Source organism: Phaseolus vulgaris, chromosome 4 (genome assembly GCF_051622355.1).
Source record: "Phaseolus vulgaris cultivar YP4 chromosome 4, ASM5162235v1, whole genome shotgun sequence".
NCBI lineage: Eukaryota > Viridiplantae > Streptophyta > Magnoliopsida > Fabales > Fabaceae > Phaseolus > Phaseolus vulgaris.
The window spans coordinates 10,591,640-10,608,386 of NC_143501.1; the positions used below are offsets into that span (position 1 = coordinate 10,591,640).

The 16,747-nt window shown below is 34.4% G+C and overlaps 1 protein-coding gene across 1 annotated transcript; it reads left to right on the forward strand.

The window, feature by feature from the left end:
* Positions 1–60: 60 nt before the first annotated feature.
* On the forward strand, positions 61–6,771 carry LOC137837197 (P-loop containing nucleoside triphosphate hydrolases superfamily protein). The gene is made up of 13 exons (XM_068646126.2): positions 61–469; positions 1,269–1,407; positions 1,531–1,917; positions 2,319–2,557; positions 2,970–3,097; positions 3,196–3,314; positions 3,393–3,485; positions 4,518–4,619; positions 4,806–4,908; positions 5,908–5,991; positions 6,070–6,165; positions 6,303–6,430; positions 6,504–6,771. Exons 1-13 carry the CDS (start codon positions 204–206, stop codon positions 6,603–6,605), a joined length of 1,986 nt encoding a protein of 661 aa, XP_068502227.1. The 5' UTR covers positions 61–203; the 3' UTR covers positions 6,606–6,771.
* Positions 6,772–16,747: the final 9,976 nt, after the last annotated feature.

A 16,747-nucleotide genomic window follows, 5' to 3' on the forward strand; every position in this document is an offset into this window, starting at 1 on the left:
TAATTATATATTTTAAAAATATGATGGTATAAATGAAAATAATTTAAAATAGTAGACATTACTCCTCCTAAATTACTATTGCCCCCTTGGGAGAACAAGGGCAAAATGGCGGGAGATGGTGAGCACCCAAAATGATATAGCAAAAGCACATTGAGATAAACACTCTTTGTAGAAGGTTGTTATTGCTCTGCCAAGGTAAAAAAATGATGGAGGAAGTGAAGGAGAAGAACTGGAGAATGGAAGTGGAGGAGAATCTGCAGAGGCTGCAATCTCTTCTGTTGGGCACCGAACAAGCTCTTGCAAGCCAGGACTTCTCCTCCGCTTACGTCCTCGCGCTTCGTCTTCTCGGATTCCTCGACGCCAAATCCCACTCTGACGTCGTCGACGAAGCCTTCCTCCAACCGATTCGCCGCGACGCACTCGCCAAGCTTCACATCGCTCGCAGATCCCTCACTCCTCAATCTGATCGGTACGTTTTTTCGGCAATGATTTTATCCCACTCTTCAACAGTTGAACAGTGAAATGTTTGGTTGAACTTTGTGATTTTGTGTTTTTTTTTTTTTTATATAGACTAACAATGCTGAAAAATGTTAGGAATTCGGTGAAAATCAAATGGCGTAAGTAAGTGTGTTCTATAAGATTAATTCGCTTTTACATATGCGCATTTTAGGGAAAAATTTGTGAGACAGACTTTTTCATAAGTTGAAATTAGTTTATGCATAATAATTTAGTCTTAGAATTTGTGTGTGAAGTGTAGGTTTTGTTGAATTTTGGAATAACAACCTTTGAAGTCATATTGAATGCAAAATGGTGGAATTTTATTTATTCTGCATAGATATTAAAGCCATAAAAAATTATCTATCATACAAGTTTATTATAATAAGTTGCAGTCCTTAAATTGTAGGTGTGGCCGTAATATAGCGGATTTAGTAGTATGCGGAACCAGATCATACTAAATTAAGAGTGAATTCTATTCAAGTTTTATCGTTGTTGCAACTGAACTTTAATCTTTCTTGGAGAATCTTTTGAACTTTAACCTTTCTTAGAGAATCTTTTCAACTTTAATCACACTCAACTGATGTAATCACAATTATGGTCATCATACCAGAGGGAGAATTAAAAAATCTTGATGTTTTAGCGGTAATTGTGGTTGCAAATAGTTTTATACCTTTGAATATTAGTTAACTCTCCCATCTGTTTTTTTTTTTATCGTTTTTATGTTGTTGTCTCCATGCTTCTGAACATTTTGGTTCCTGTTATTTAATTAGCCAAGCTTTTGAGCAAGCAAAGAAATCTCCAGGATGCATATTTGGCACAACAGGAGATATTGACATTGAGAAGATTCGGAACTCAAAGTACTTCCGTGCACTTGTCAACCAATCTAAAGAAACATATGAGAATAAATTGGTAAGACGTGCTGACAATCACAGTAATTAAAATAAATTTATTTATTGTTTTCTGTGCCTCGGTATTCCTGACATCATGATATGTGAATATAAGATTTCTTTTCTTAAAAAAATATTATTTCAGGTTGATCACCTGGGGAAACAGGACAAAGCAGGCAGCAAAGCCTCGAAGCAAATGGTGCAAACGAAGTTGTCATCCATGTATGGGAAAAACAGCTTGAGGACCAGCAATTGTTCCAAGAGTTCTCTGAACATGAAAAATAATAGCTCCGAGGACTGCAGGATTCTTGGTGGGCCTCAACCTCAAGCCAGCCATACAAAGGGTCCTGGTATCTCTTCTATCTTGCAAGTTGAAGGAGACGAAAGAGCTTTTGGTAACACATTCTCCACTAAACGTGTACACGTGGAAAATAATAGCCTTAGAGTTGGATACTTGAAGTCACCTTCAAGTAAGGAGGAAGTTCACCCTGATGTTTGTGGCAACGGATTTGTTACTGCTAGAGCAAAATTGGTATAATTAGTTTGCCTTATTTATCTACTTTCTGCTTTTTTCTATCAATGAGTTCGGCAATTATTAGCATTTTATTTCTATTCTGTCAAATTTGGTGCATGAATTTGTAATTTGTCTTTATAGTGCACTGGATTTTTCATGTTCACGTTATTCTCCTAACGATGCACATTATAGATGAAAACCTAAACATTAATTTTTATAAGGAAATGCCCTTAAAAGGGTGAGCCACACTCACTCTATTATTGAGTGGCTATCAAACAAACTTTCTAGTAAAATAAAGGAAAAACTCAATTATCGTATAACTTCTATCTGAGTTAAAATGCCATATTTATTTTCTATTCCTTCCATGTGGTTATTTCTTTGCACGTAACAATGTTGAAGCCCTCAAATTATTGGTGCAGGAAATGGAAGCAAAGCAGAAGCGAGGAGTAGGTGGTTCACCCAGTGCCTCGGTCTCACCGCAGTGTGATAACAATCCTGCCAACAGGTTGCATGGTGGGAGATCATATGGTGTTTCACGACGTGGCTTCCGTGGTAATTTTGTCCCCCCTATAAAATCCAATGGGAACAATGCTGGAAATATGAGCGCACGAAATGCTGGAAAATACGATGATTCTTTAGATGACTCTACGAAGAAATGGTTAGTAGTACTCAAGTTCTTCTTGCTCCTATCTTCCGTAACTCATTCATTCTCTTTGCGTTGTGCATTCCAATGTCCAAATGACAATATTCTTTCAAAACTTTTTCTCATAAATTATCTGCTCATCTATCTAACTATGGCTAGGGAGATTTACCCTTACCTGAAATTGCTACTCTAGTCTCTAGGTCTTTTTTTTACGTATTAAATTTGTTACGTTTTCCTTCAACCCCGTGCAAATATTAACAAAATGATTTTTTCTTTTATCTTTATTTTTACTTGTGGGTATAGTGTTTTTGGACCTTACTCTCTTTAAATCCTTTCCTCTCTTCTCAATAAGTCGTTGATCTCAGTCGTGATTAATGATTGCTTGGATAATATATGCAACTTCCTTATATGCTTCATATGCTTGTAGTTTGGAAATCCTGTGTGGTCCTGATGGCGAGCTTCCTGAGAAATTGAGGAATTTGGAACCTCGTCTCATTGAACATGTTAGTAACGAGATCATGGATAAAGATCCCAATGTCCGGTGGGATGATATTGGTAGATATAACAATCTGATCATCTTTCTACTCAGCTCACCAAATTGGCATTTTTTCATAATTATGAAACTAAGTATATGTCGTTTAATGACAATGTAGCTGGATTGGAGCATGCCAAGAAATGTATTGATGAGATGGTAATATATCCTCTACAACGTCCTGACATATTCATGGGCTGTCGTTCCCCTGGGAGGGGTCTGCTTTTGTTTGGTCCACCAGTAAGTACAAATTTCTCCTGTGATGATATAAATTGCCAAGACTCTGGTCTTTAATCTCTCCTATGTTTTAAATGCTAGGGAACGGGTAAAACAATGATAGGAAAAGCCATAGCAGGGGAGGCGAAGGCAACCTTCTTTTACATATCTGCAAGTTCGTTAACTAGCAAGTGGGTAAGTTTGTCGTGCTTATGGTTTAGCTGTTCTATTTTTTGAAGGTTTGCTGATATCGTGTAAAGTTTAAGCAATAACTGAAATTGAATTCCGCGAAGGGGCTTAGGTCAAGTTGGGTTCGGTTGGTGTTTTTTTTAGAACCTGAATTGATTAATGGAGATATTGAATGTGGAACTTGGTATATTTGGGTGGTCAGATAACAATTAGACAACCGTTGGATTTTGATATCATTTTAGAAAGTGTATTTTTAAGTTTAATTCACTTTCACAAAATTTATTTATATGATGAAGTTTGCACCTATTATATACTACATTTTGATCATATATATAATATATATCTAATTGATATAAGATTTTCAATACATTCCTTCATATTAAGATTGGATATCTTTAGTGTGAAAATAAAGGTGGTTTGATAGTTAGTGACTCAACAATTGGGTGACAAAAATGAATATACTATAATTTGATCATTTATCTTGTTGATGTGAGAACTCTGATGCACTTATGTCGAAAACTGAATTTCATGCAAATAGATATTTATGATTCAATAGTAGGTGACATAATAGATCTAATACACTTCACTAAGACTGATTTTGATATCATTTTAAAAGAACTAACATATAAGATGAGGTTTAAAGTCATTTATATAATATAATTTGATCATATTTCTAATGGTTGTAGTATTTCCAAAGGGTCAAATTGGGTCGGTTGTCAGGTTATTTGGCAGGAAGTGAAAAAACTAGAAGAAAGGGAAAACTGGGGGAAAATTAAGAAAAATGAAAGAAATAAAATGTGCACAATCCAAGTCGGATCCGGTCTCAGGTCGACTTGATCGAGTTACTCATTATCTGACCCTACTTCATCATACAATATGGATCGGGTCAAGTCGGTTTTCTTGGGTTGGTCTGATGCATGTTGACTCATGCAAAACATAGACATCTGTGCTTTTAGTCAGGTCGTGCAACAATAATTCCAAAAACTGTTGCAATGTTTCTTAGTACTCTGAAACGGTTCCTCCTTATTATTATTTTAGATTGGTGAAGGTGAAAAGCTAGTAAGAGCCCTTTTTGGAGTTGCCAGTTGCCGTCAGCCTGCAGTAATTTTTGTTGATGAAATAGATTCTCTCCTGTCTCAGGTATGCTATGTTATTCCCAATAAAAGCAACGTGGATTTATCGCCGTAGTAGTTTTTGACATTATGAGCCATAGCATTATCATCTATGAGGAAGTACTAACATGCAATTTTACCAAGTGAAAATTTAGTTTTACTACGCCATGAAAAATTTCTCTTTTCATCAGTTAACGTAAATAACTTGTTACAGCGTAAATCAGACGGGGAACATGAATCCAGTAGACGGCTAAAGACACAGTTTCTCATTGAAATGGAAGGCTTTGACAGTGGTAGCGAGCAAATTCTGCTTATAGGTTATTGCTGACTCACTCGATTCAAATTCCTTTTTTATTTGGCTTTGCAATACAATCAAATTTTAGCTCACTACCTGTTTCTTTCGTGATATGGCCGTAATTACACAATATTTGTGATTTCATCTTTGGCATTTGAAGTTTGTTTTAGTAAACTTAAGATATTTGATGAATTTGAGCATTAAGACAGTATATATCCGCTATAAACGACAATGAATCAGAAAACATAACCCTAAGATGTGATTTCTCATGCTTTCTCAAGTCCTTTTTGTTTCTTTGTATTTATTCGAAAGGAAGGAAAATTTCAAACTTAAAAATTTAATGTTGAAATATGAGGATTAAGTTTATTTTAGTAAAAATATATAAATAAATATAAAAATATGATGTGTGTTTCCTAATTATAAATATATTTTTAGCTAGATTAGCTTAACATATATGTAGGCTGTTTTCAGAAAATAAAAGTTATAACTTATTTATAGTTGGAAAAAGAAAATATAAAACATAAAATGTTACTTTTCATCATATCATACAGAGTTTGCAATCAATTTTGAAAAAAAAAATACTAATTTTATAATGGGTATCAAACCAATTTTTTAGAAAATATGGATTTAGATTTTAACTAATCTAAATTATTTGAATCTATAATATATTAGATTAGTTTAGTAATACAACAGATTCAATTTTAAGGATTTTTTTGTAACTCTTAAGTCTTGAAAACATTACACATTAGTCCCTTTTTTTTTATATCATATATACACCTTTTTAGAAGAGGTCATTGTATTGAGAAAAAGCCAGAGATGTAAGTGTGATTTGAGGAAACTTCATGGGATTTTAGATTAATTTACTTTAATATTTTTTGAAGTAATTGTGATATAAGTAACTTGGGTTTTTAGGTAAACAAATTTTCTTTCCTAGCGTTTCAATTTGATGATAGTAAGTTTTTCTCACATAAACTAGAGCTGTCATACTATTTCTTATGGAATTTGGGTAAAATTTATACAGGGGCAACGAATCGTCCCCAAGAGCTTGATGAAGCGGCACGAAGGAGACTTACTAAAAGACTTTATATTCCCCTACCATCCTCAGGTGCTAATCATGATTCTGCATATTTTTAGATAAACTCTTCTAGCACCAGGTAATTAACATTTTTGTATTGGACATAAGAGGCAAGAGCTTGGATTGTACGTAACCTTCTACAGAAAGATGAACTATTCAAGCTTTCAAACGAGGAAATGGATATCATATGCAACTTAACGGAAGGTATGAGTTTACATGAGTTAATTGCAGTATCTTCTGTATAGCAGCTGTTTGACTGTTGGTTTAATTATTATTTTAAAAAGAAATCCTTTGGTTTCGAGTGATTGATTTACTTTGCTTTTACTCGGTAACTTTTGTAGGTTATTCAGGATCAGACATGAAAAACTTAGTGAAGGATGCTTCTATGGGACCCCTAAGAGAGGCTTTAAAACAAGGCATAGAAATTACGAAGCTAAAAAAGGAGGATATGCGAACAGTAACTCTTCTGGTATGCAGTGCCTAAACCTGTAAAATTCTCAGCATAATTTTAACACGATTTACACTTAACTTACGCTGTGCAGGACTTCGAGAACGCCCTCAGAGAGGTGAGGCCTTCTGTTTCCCCAAATGAACTTGGCACGTATGATCAATGGAACAAGCAATTCGGAAGCTTATCATTGTAGTGACATGTTTTATCACTGTATGTATGCTGACAGAATATCACAGCTAGTAAAAAATGGTAGCAACTAGACTGTACCCTAATGACTGCGCTATTGTAATCTTTATGTTACTCAAATTGCACTGTGCTTGCACAACCCATTTTTAAGAAATTTAGATTTTAAGCACAAAGCATGTTTTGCAGGGCCTTCTCTTTGTGATGGTGATTACTGACATGTTCAATGAGCTGTAGAACTTTATTATATTTGTCTCAGGTGCTTCATTATATCAAAGCTCACCAGTAAGGTAGTTCCTGCATTGAGCGTTAAAGTTGTAAATATACTACAAATAATTTTAAGTAATTATATTAATTAATTTAATTAATATTTACTTACATGTTACTTCTGGGATTAGTTGAACGTAATTTAATAATTTTTTTTTAATTTCAATTTCCCTTGTTTAATTGAGTAAGAATTTGAATTTTTCTTATTTTATTTATGCACATAGACAAAAAAAATCAGTTACATAAAAATAATCAAGTAAAGGTTGGATTTAATCTAAAATAATGTCGTGAGGATTTTAATTAAGCTTCCTTTATAACAATTTGGAATTGCCCTTGTGAACTAATTTATTGTTTAACGTATCGTGAATCTTTAGATCCAAATTAATTCACTTGTACTTACCAATCTTCTAAATCAATTGATGTTGTGGTTTTTGTTGAAGTAACGAAATCCGGACTCTGCAGATAGAGACCCAAAAGGACAATTTCTTCCTGCACCATATCATTTAAGACATCCACTCAACACAAAATTTAAAATTCAATATTGTTCTTGGCTTCATTTTTGCTTATGAATGCAGAAATTTGAAAGTGATTGTTATATATTATGGATTTCGATATCTGGAAGGTTATTTTTGTACTTCATTTAAGTTTTTGGATGATCATATTCAAAAGTGAGTTATGAGTTTTGGATTTTTATATTCAGAATGGTGCGGTGTTGAGGATCGAGATCCGGAACTCATTTATGTTTGCTTACGAATCTTGGCATCTAGAAGGTCATTTATGTTGTCCAGGTAAGTTTTCAGTTGGCGAAATCCTGAAGTGACATATTAGTTCCAGACTTACATATCCAGAACCTTGTGATTTGACTTGTGGATATGAATATCTGAAATGTAATTATTTTTAAATCATTAAAGACAAAATGGATATTTCAGATATCAGTGTGTTGGTTGCGAAATATCTTGGATGCGGATTTAAATTGACATGGTGCAAGAAGAATTAGCCTGCAAAAGTTGTTTTTGGTGCCATCCTTTTCTTTTAGTTCATCTTCTTTATCACATTAACTTCTTCAACCGTATTCATGTTCTTTACAATATTTACACTCAACTATTTCAACGAAGAGAGGTAAAGTTACAATGTCCTTTTTCTTTTATTTTGTTTTACAAGCTATATCTTTTTTATCAGCTAGCTTTACAAGCTATATATATTCAATATAAAAATATAATATATCAAACAATAACATCACAATAAAAAAATATCAATAAGTCAAATATTTTATAAAACAAATTAATATTTATTTTTGTTTAATTTAATTTATTTTATGAAATATTTCATTCATTTTTTATTGTTAGTTATTGTTTGATATATTATCATTTTAATTTTTTTTATATTGGGCACTTCCATATTTTTCTTAATCTCAACAAAATAATATGTTAAAAAGTCATAAATGCATGTCTTAACACATTATTTTCCTTGTCATACACTCTTTTACATTTTTAGTTGTAAGCCATCCCATAACATCCAAAAGAGAGTCAACGTCGCCCTTCTTTTAGTGGTTGTGTAGTTGTTCAAATTCTTGCCCTGTCACACTTATTTATTAAGGTGAAATTCTTCTTCTTCTTCCTTTATCTTCATGATTTGGTGGTTTCTTGTTTTTTTTAGTTATTTTAGAGATTTGTAAAATTACTAGATTATCATTGATTTGCCAATCTTGAAGGTTTTAAAATAAGTGTTATTTTTGGATTGTATTATTCGGAATCATTTCAAGGTTTAGAAATTTTTTGATCATACAATCCAGAATATAGGAAATGCATTTTGGATTGTGCAATTCATAATATTTTTTTTTGTGTTATTTTTATCTGTATGGTTTTATTTTGCTTTTATCTTATGTATTATTTTATTTTGATTTAGAGTAAGTGATAAAGACCTTCTATCGCCATACGTAGGAGAGATCAAAGTGAACTCTCTAATGTGGGTGATGTTGATGTTACGTGCATGTAGATGATGTACTTACACAAAAGTGGTTGCATGATGAAAGATTTCTAGGGAGACCAACAAGTACAACCCTGTTGATGACCTATGTTTATCACGTTGCAAGGACTTTGTTGGATGGGGAGACAAAAAATGAAATTTATTTAATTTTCCCTTTTACTATATGTTAAGAAATGAGTTTCTATGTACTAAGCTATTAAATATTGTTTTTTAGGATCGTAAGGAGTTAAAGTTGATGTTTCAAGGGTGGAAGTTAAATGCATTTGAGGTCTCACACGAGCGAATTGTGTCTGTAAAGAAAATTTTTGGCTTGTTGCCTCTTTGCAGCATTGCTTATAAGACGATGAAAAAGAGGTTATTATCTGCATTAGTGGAAAGGTGGGCATAGTAGGATCAACAACTTCCATCTTTTTGTTGATTAGATAACCATCACACTAGTTCACATCCCTATAGTGGGACATTTTTGCCTGTACATATCTCTGGACGTGACAATACCTACAACAATGATGGTTGAGTTGTTGGGTGTAAAAAATTGTGATGCCTCGATGGAGACTAGACAATGCCATTGTGGACACATTATATTCAGTTGGCTAAGTGAGATATACGAGGCGTCTTATGTGCAACGTAGATAGGCATGTGTTGCCAGTGCTCCTTTGTTACATTTTGTGGGATGCATGATATTGGCAAACAAGAGTGTATCAGTTAGTGTGGCATACTTAGGGCTCTTCAATGAACTTAGGTTGTGTGGAAGATATGCATGGGGAGTAGATCTCACCCATATATACGAACAACTTTTAAATAGTAGTTTGGCATAGGTAAAACAATTAGGAGGGTATGTTACATTTTTATAGGTTAATAATTTAACCATTTAGTACATCTGTTTTATATTATGTTGTAAATAACTTTCTTTAGATATGTAATAGGTGTGAGCATTTCCCGGACATTGGTATGAGGGATTTTAATCCCACTTATGATAAGGACCATCCTTGTGTTGGAAGAGGCTAAACTATTTGTATGCTTGGAGTAGTGAGGTACCAAGTTATTGGTTTTATCCATAATAAAGTCAATTGGAGATTGTATGAAGAGCACCACAACACAAGCGTGTCTTGTGCCAATAGGGGTACATGCATACCATCCCTCGACCCCTGTTTACTTTGGAAAGGGGAACTACTATTGAGTTGGTAAACAGGTGGCTGCACTTTGCAAACCACTTGCTTATGGACGTGATATAGGCCACACATCCTACTACATGCGTGGACGAATACATAGGGTGGTATTAGTTTGAATCATATCGTGATACCTCATAGTCTAGATACGCATGGGAGCTAGTTGACATCACAATAAGAACATCATTCTATGGTAAGTTATTATTTATAATGAATTTAACACTTGTTATCGTAATCACTGTAATTTTTATATATAAATGGAATATTGTAGCCAAAATTTAGAGGATGATTGACTATGACCACATGTATGAAGGAACTCATGCAATGGAAAGGACTAAGATCGAACTACAACCAACCCGTAAGGTAACCAAAGAGGGATGAGTGTACATTATAAAGCCATGTGCTATACATGGAAGAAGCCATAATTCGACTAACTAGTTAGTTACTTATTTGTAGCAAAAGTCTTGTAAGGATATTCATTTATGTTATCTTTTAAAATACTTATTTATGTAATGGGTTATTTAATTTGTTTTAGTTAGTTCACTCTGCAATCATTTAATTTCATTTATTGTAAATGAAAGCGATAAATTCAATTAAAAAAATGAAAATGTTTATACAATCTAGTTTACATATAAATTTCGGGGAGGGGGGAGGGATCACTTTTTTTTAAAAGTAGAATGAAAGTTTAATAGTCCAATTAATTTTAGGATTTGGTTGCTTTCAAAAAAACTTTTTTTAGAAAACAATCAAGAACGAGTATGATTAGTAAAAACTGCAATAAAGAAAGAGAGAGAAGAAGGAATGCTCAAAGATTTTTATAGTGGTTCATTCTAACTCAAAGCTACATCTAATTTCTTAGCAACATCAGCCAAGCTCACACCATGAAAATGTTTTTACAAACACATGACCAATACATCCAACACAAAAAAATCAACTCTTGAACCTTACAAGATTGAATTTGTAATTCTGTAACACCCAATTTCTTCATTGTGACTAGAAACCCTATCCTAAAACAACAAAAAACACATTTTTTTTAATACAATGAAAAGAAATCACTTGAAATACAATAACCACAACAACAAGAGAAAATATAGGTATGTTTCTCTCTTACACCAAGAGAATGATCTTGAAATCCAACCACCACACCTTTGACTAAGAGGAAAGGAGAAGATAAAGCCTCATGGATAAAAAAATCTACATTGAAGAGTAAAAATGAAATGAATTTTTTCATTCCTTTTCTTATTCTTGTACTAAAAATGTACAAGAGTAGCCTTGTATAAAAATGAGTAGAAATTTTGTATAGGAATAATATTTCTCTTGTAAAAGGTAGAAAGCATAAAAGGATCTCCAATTAGACATCAATTAGTGTTGATTGGGTGGTCAAATCCCTAATTTTTAAAGTCAACTTGTCACCTCCAATCCATCCTTAACTAGGGTTCAATTACAGAGTCAAAACCTTAGATAAGTAGTCAACACACGACCAACATTTTATCCATGCACGCTAGTGCTTACAAAGGCTTGAATTAGTATTGTTTTTCTTGGTATGGGACTTAGGTAGAGGCCCTAGACTCCTTCTCTATGTGCATCCTTGCTTTTGCATTTCAAGTTCCACATCCCATAAATCTTTGAGTGCAAGGGGCTTATGCATATATAAATAAGATCCCTTGCCTCCTCTTGTAATCACTTTTAATTGAACTTGAATTGACTATGCTATTTTGCTTGTCTTCTTGTTCTTTGAAGTCACTTAAAATTAGAGTATTCTCCTTGGTTCACCACCAAGGATCCTTCCTTGGAGGTGAGGGTCTTCTAGTGCTGAGTCATGTTTTAAACTTAGGGTAAAGTTTAATTTTTTTCTTTGAGTTCTTTCTCTGCCTTAGAGTGCCTTCCATTAGTCAAAGATGATATCTGAACCAAAGAATGATCCTGTACTAAAACAAAAACAAAAGAAACAAGACATAACATATTGTTTTGAATTCATCAAATTGGGAAATATTAGAAAACAATGCCAACATAATCAAATTATAGACAATTTAAAGCAAATGTTCAAGTGCAGACATAACTCAAGAAAGACGGATAATAACATGATATACTAGAAAGATAGAAAGCATAATGAAACACATGAAAAAAATCCATGCAAAGATTCCTAATTTCCCCTAGCAAAATGAAGCTCACGAAGTTGGTCCCGAATTCCTTCAATCTGATTATCCAAATGCTGAAACCTACAACACGACTCATGATGATCTCTTTGATTAACATCTATGGAATCCATTATTTCTATCATCATTTATTCAAAGTAAGAGATGTTAGAATATATGGCTTTAAACGAGAGGGGGGAAGGGTGAATTGTTTAAGAAAGATTTTCGTAAACTTTTAAGCCTTAGAATGAAAATACTTCAAGAAAACCTTGATTAAGAAATCAGTTTTTCAAAACATAAAGCAAAAGCACAACACTGGAAAAACAATCGGTTGTTTTACCGAAACAATCGGTTGTTTATACCAGTTATCAAATAACAAAACTGAATTTAAAGAGATAGGGATAAAGAGAATGTACACAGATGTTTATACTGGTTCACTCCAAACCCAGAGCTACATCCAGTCTTCTCAGAAACCTTGAGGAAATCCACTAAGCAATCACAACTTGATCACTTACACAACAACCAAGAGAATGACCTTGAACACCTCAAGAAACACACTCTCCTTGCCAACACACTAACACCAAGATTGTTGATCTTGATCCCCTCAAGAACACACAACCAATCTTAGCAAACACAGAAACGAAACTTTGTTTTACAGAATACAAGGATTACACTTGTTACAGAAGATAATCTGAAATCAATACAAGCAGAATCCTATTCCACAAAACTTTGATCAATCATAAACTCTTAGCAATCTCAACTCTTTGAAAAACTCAAAAACTCTTAGTGAAAACTTGTCAAAGATTAATTCTCAAATATGTTATTCTGAATTTATTCAAAGATGTAGTTTGTTATCAAATCTTAACAAACTCTTAAATTGCATTAAAAGATTGGTCAAAGCATTTAATGACTGAAGCGTAAGCAGTTAAATCATTTAAAGCTCAGTCAAAGATAAAAAAGTTTTTCTGTTATGGTCCCAAAACAAACAATCGGTTGTTTCTTCGAATCAATCGGTTGTTTTGGTTCTTAACAGTTCAACCATTTGAAAAACAGTTTTCAATCTTTTTCTCAAAACATCTAAGTACAAACAATCGGTTGTTTCGACAAAACAATCGGTTGTTTTAACTTAGTTTGAAAACATTTTACTTTCACAAAGATTGAGATGCTTATGCTTTAGATTTAATCAAAGGGTGGATTACAAAACTCAAACTACCCCAGAACTATACTAAACCAGCACAGCAACACCAAGCACAGTAAAGGCTTCAACATCCTTGAAAGGGTTTGGATTCTTCAAAGCTTGAACACCACTTGGTTCAACAATCTCCCCCTATTTGATGAAGACAAATCCCTGGTGCTTGTGTTTGATCTGATTGAATCTGAAGCAGTACCTGCAAAAATAGCATTTAAACTATCCAATGTTTCTTACAACAGCAAGTTAGATTTTACATATTTCAAGCATAAAACATGATAAACAATCGGTTGTTTACACGAAACAATCGGTTGTTTTTATCAGCAATAGCAACAAAAAACCTTTTTTATATCAGAGATTTTAACAGATTATACAGTATCAGATAAAGATATACAAGAACCAATTAATTCTCCCCCTATTTGTCTTCACAAATAGACTTTAGCATGTATCAAAAACAGATTTAGGAGAGATTATTAAGATCAAGGATACCTAACTCATTTCTTAAGAAGAAAAACCTCTCTTTTGGTAAAGGCTTTGTGAAGATGTCAGTTAACTGCAGTTTGGTCTCCACAAACTTCACTTCACAGTTCCCATTGTTTACATGATCCCTGATGAAATGATGCCTTATCTCAATATGTTTGGTCCTTGAGTGATTTGTAAACCAAAATCTACAAGTTATTGCTTGAGCCACAGAATCTGTGCACAGCAGCTACCAGCAGCTATATATTCAGCCTCAACAGTAGAGAAAGCAACACATGCTTGCTTCTTGCTATGCCATGAGATTAGGCTTGAGCCAAGAAGGTGACAAGTGCCACTTGTGCTCTTTCTATCTAGCTTGCAACCTGCAAAGTCAGAATCTGAATAACCAATTAAATGAATTGGAGATTGAGAAGGATACCATAATCCTACAGATGATGTTCCTTTGAGATATTTCAGAATTCTTTTTGCAGCTTTGAAGTGTGACTCCTTAGGATTTGCTTGATATCTTGCACATAAACACACCGCAAACACGATGTCCGACCTACTAGCTGTTAGATAAAGCAAATATCCAATCAATCCTCTATATTTTGTTTGATCTACACATTTTCCAGCAGCATCCGCATCCATGTAGCAGCTGGATGGCATTGGAGTGCTTGCTTCTTTGCAACTCTCAATTTCAAATTTCTTGAGAATCTCATTGCAATACTTTGATTGACTTAAGAAGATCCCATCCTTTGTTTGCTTAACCTGCAATCCAAGAAAGAAAGATAGTTCTCCCATCATAGACATTTCAAACTCACCTTTCATTGCAGCCACAAATTCTTCACACAATCTATCTTGTGTAGCACCAAAGATGATATCATCAACATAGATTTGCACAAGAATTATTTCTGCATTTGATTTCTTGATGAAGAGAGTCTTGTCTACCATTTCTCTTTCATAACCATGAGATAGTAGAAAGTTGCTAAGCCTCTCATACCACTGCCTTGGAGCTTGTTTCAGTCCATACAAAGCTTTCTTCAACTTGAAGACATGGTTGGGATACTTATGATCTTCAAAGCCCGGTGGTTGATCTACATAGACTTCCTCATTGATGTAGCCATTTAAGAAAGCACTCTTGACATCCATTTGAAAGAGTTTAAAACCACTTATACATGCAAAAGCTAGCATCAGCCTCACAACCTCCAATCTAGCAACAGGAGCAACGGTTTCACCATAATCTATGCCCTCCTCTTGATTGTAGCCTTTTGCAACTAGCCTTGCTTTGTTTCTTGTGATCACACCATCCTCATCTAGCTTGTTCCTGAAAACCCATTTCGAACCAATAATATTCATTTCATTAGTTTTAGGGACAAGAAACCATACCTCATTCCTTGCAAACTGATTCAGCTCTTCATGCATAGCTTCAACCCATTTCTCATCCTTGAGAGCTTCCTCAATTGATTTTGGTTCAATTCGAGAGACAAAAGCTGTGTGCCTGCAGAAGTTTGAGATGGAGCTACGTGTGGAGACACCTTCCTTTATCTGCTCTATGATGTTGTCCACTGACAGATCTCTAGGAATCCTCCACTCTTTGGGCAGCTCACTCTGTTGCAGAATTTCAATCGGTTGTTTCTGCGAATCAACCGGTTGTTTTTCTGCACAGATTTCCAGCTTCTCCAAACTGATGCTCTGTTCATCTTCCTCAGCACTGGTCTTTGGGATTTGATTGACTCTACGATCTACCTCATCAAAGACAACGTGAACTGATTCTTCTACAGTCATCAACCTCTTGTTGTAGACTCTATATGTATGACTTGTGAGTGAATAACCAATGAAGATACCAAGGTCCGCTTTCTCATCAAACTTTCCCAAGTTTTCCTTTCCATTGTTGAGAACGAAACAGCTGCAGCCAAAGACTTTGAGATGACTGATGTTAGGCTTCCTTCCATTGAAGAGTTTATATGGAGTTTTCTTCAAAATGGGCCTTATAAGCACCCTATTCATCACATAACAAGAGGTGCTCACTGCATCTGCCCAAAAATATTTAGGAAGTGATGATTCACTAAGTATTGTCCTTGGAAGCTCTTCAAGAGACCTGTTCTTCCTTTCTACCACTCCATTCTGCTATGGTGTTCTTGGAGCAGAGAAATTGTGCAGAATTCCCAACTTCTCACAGAATTTGCTAAACTTCTCATTCTGAAATTCTCCTCCATGATCACTTCTAATAGAACCTATGTTGCTGTTCTTTGTATTTTGTAGCCTTCTTGCTAGCTTTTTGAATGCAGAAAAGGCATCACTATTTGATTCCAAAAAAAGAGTCCAAGTGTATCTAGAAAAGTCATCAACAAAAACAAGAGCATAATAATTTCCACCAAGACTCATAGTTCTTGAGGGTCCAAAGAGGTCCATGTGAAGAAGTTCAAGAGGTCTCAAAGATGAAACAACATTTTTAATTTTGAAAGAACTTTGCACTTGTTTCCCTTTTTGGCATGCTTCACAAATGTGATCCCTCTCAAACTTGAGTTTTGGTAGCCCAATCACAAGATCCTTTGAAATTAGCTTGTTCAAATGATTCATGTGAATATGAGCAATTCTTCTATGCCAAAGCCAAGATTCATCTTGCTTGGATAGAAGACATCCAATTGAACATGGTGAAGAGATATCTAGAAGATACACATTATTAACTCTCTTACCTACCAACATTACCTCTTTGGTGTTGGGTAGACAGATTTCAAATGTGTTTGACTTGAACATCACTTGATATCCCTTGTCACATAGTTGGCTAATGCTCAGCAGATTATGCTTTAGGCCTTCAACAAAAAGTACATCATGGATTACCAAGATGTTCTCATCTCCTATGGATCCTCTCCCAAGAATTCTTCCTTTGTTGTTGTCTCCATAGAATTCTTCCCCTGTCATGTGCTTGGAGCATCCACTATCCAAGTAC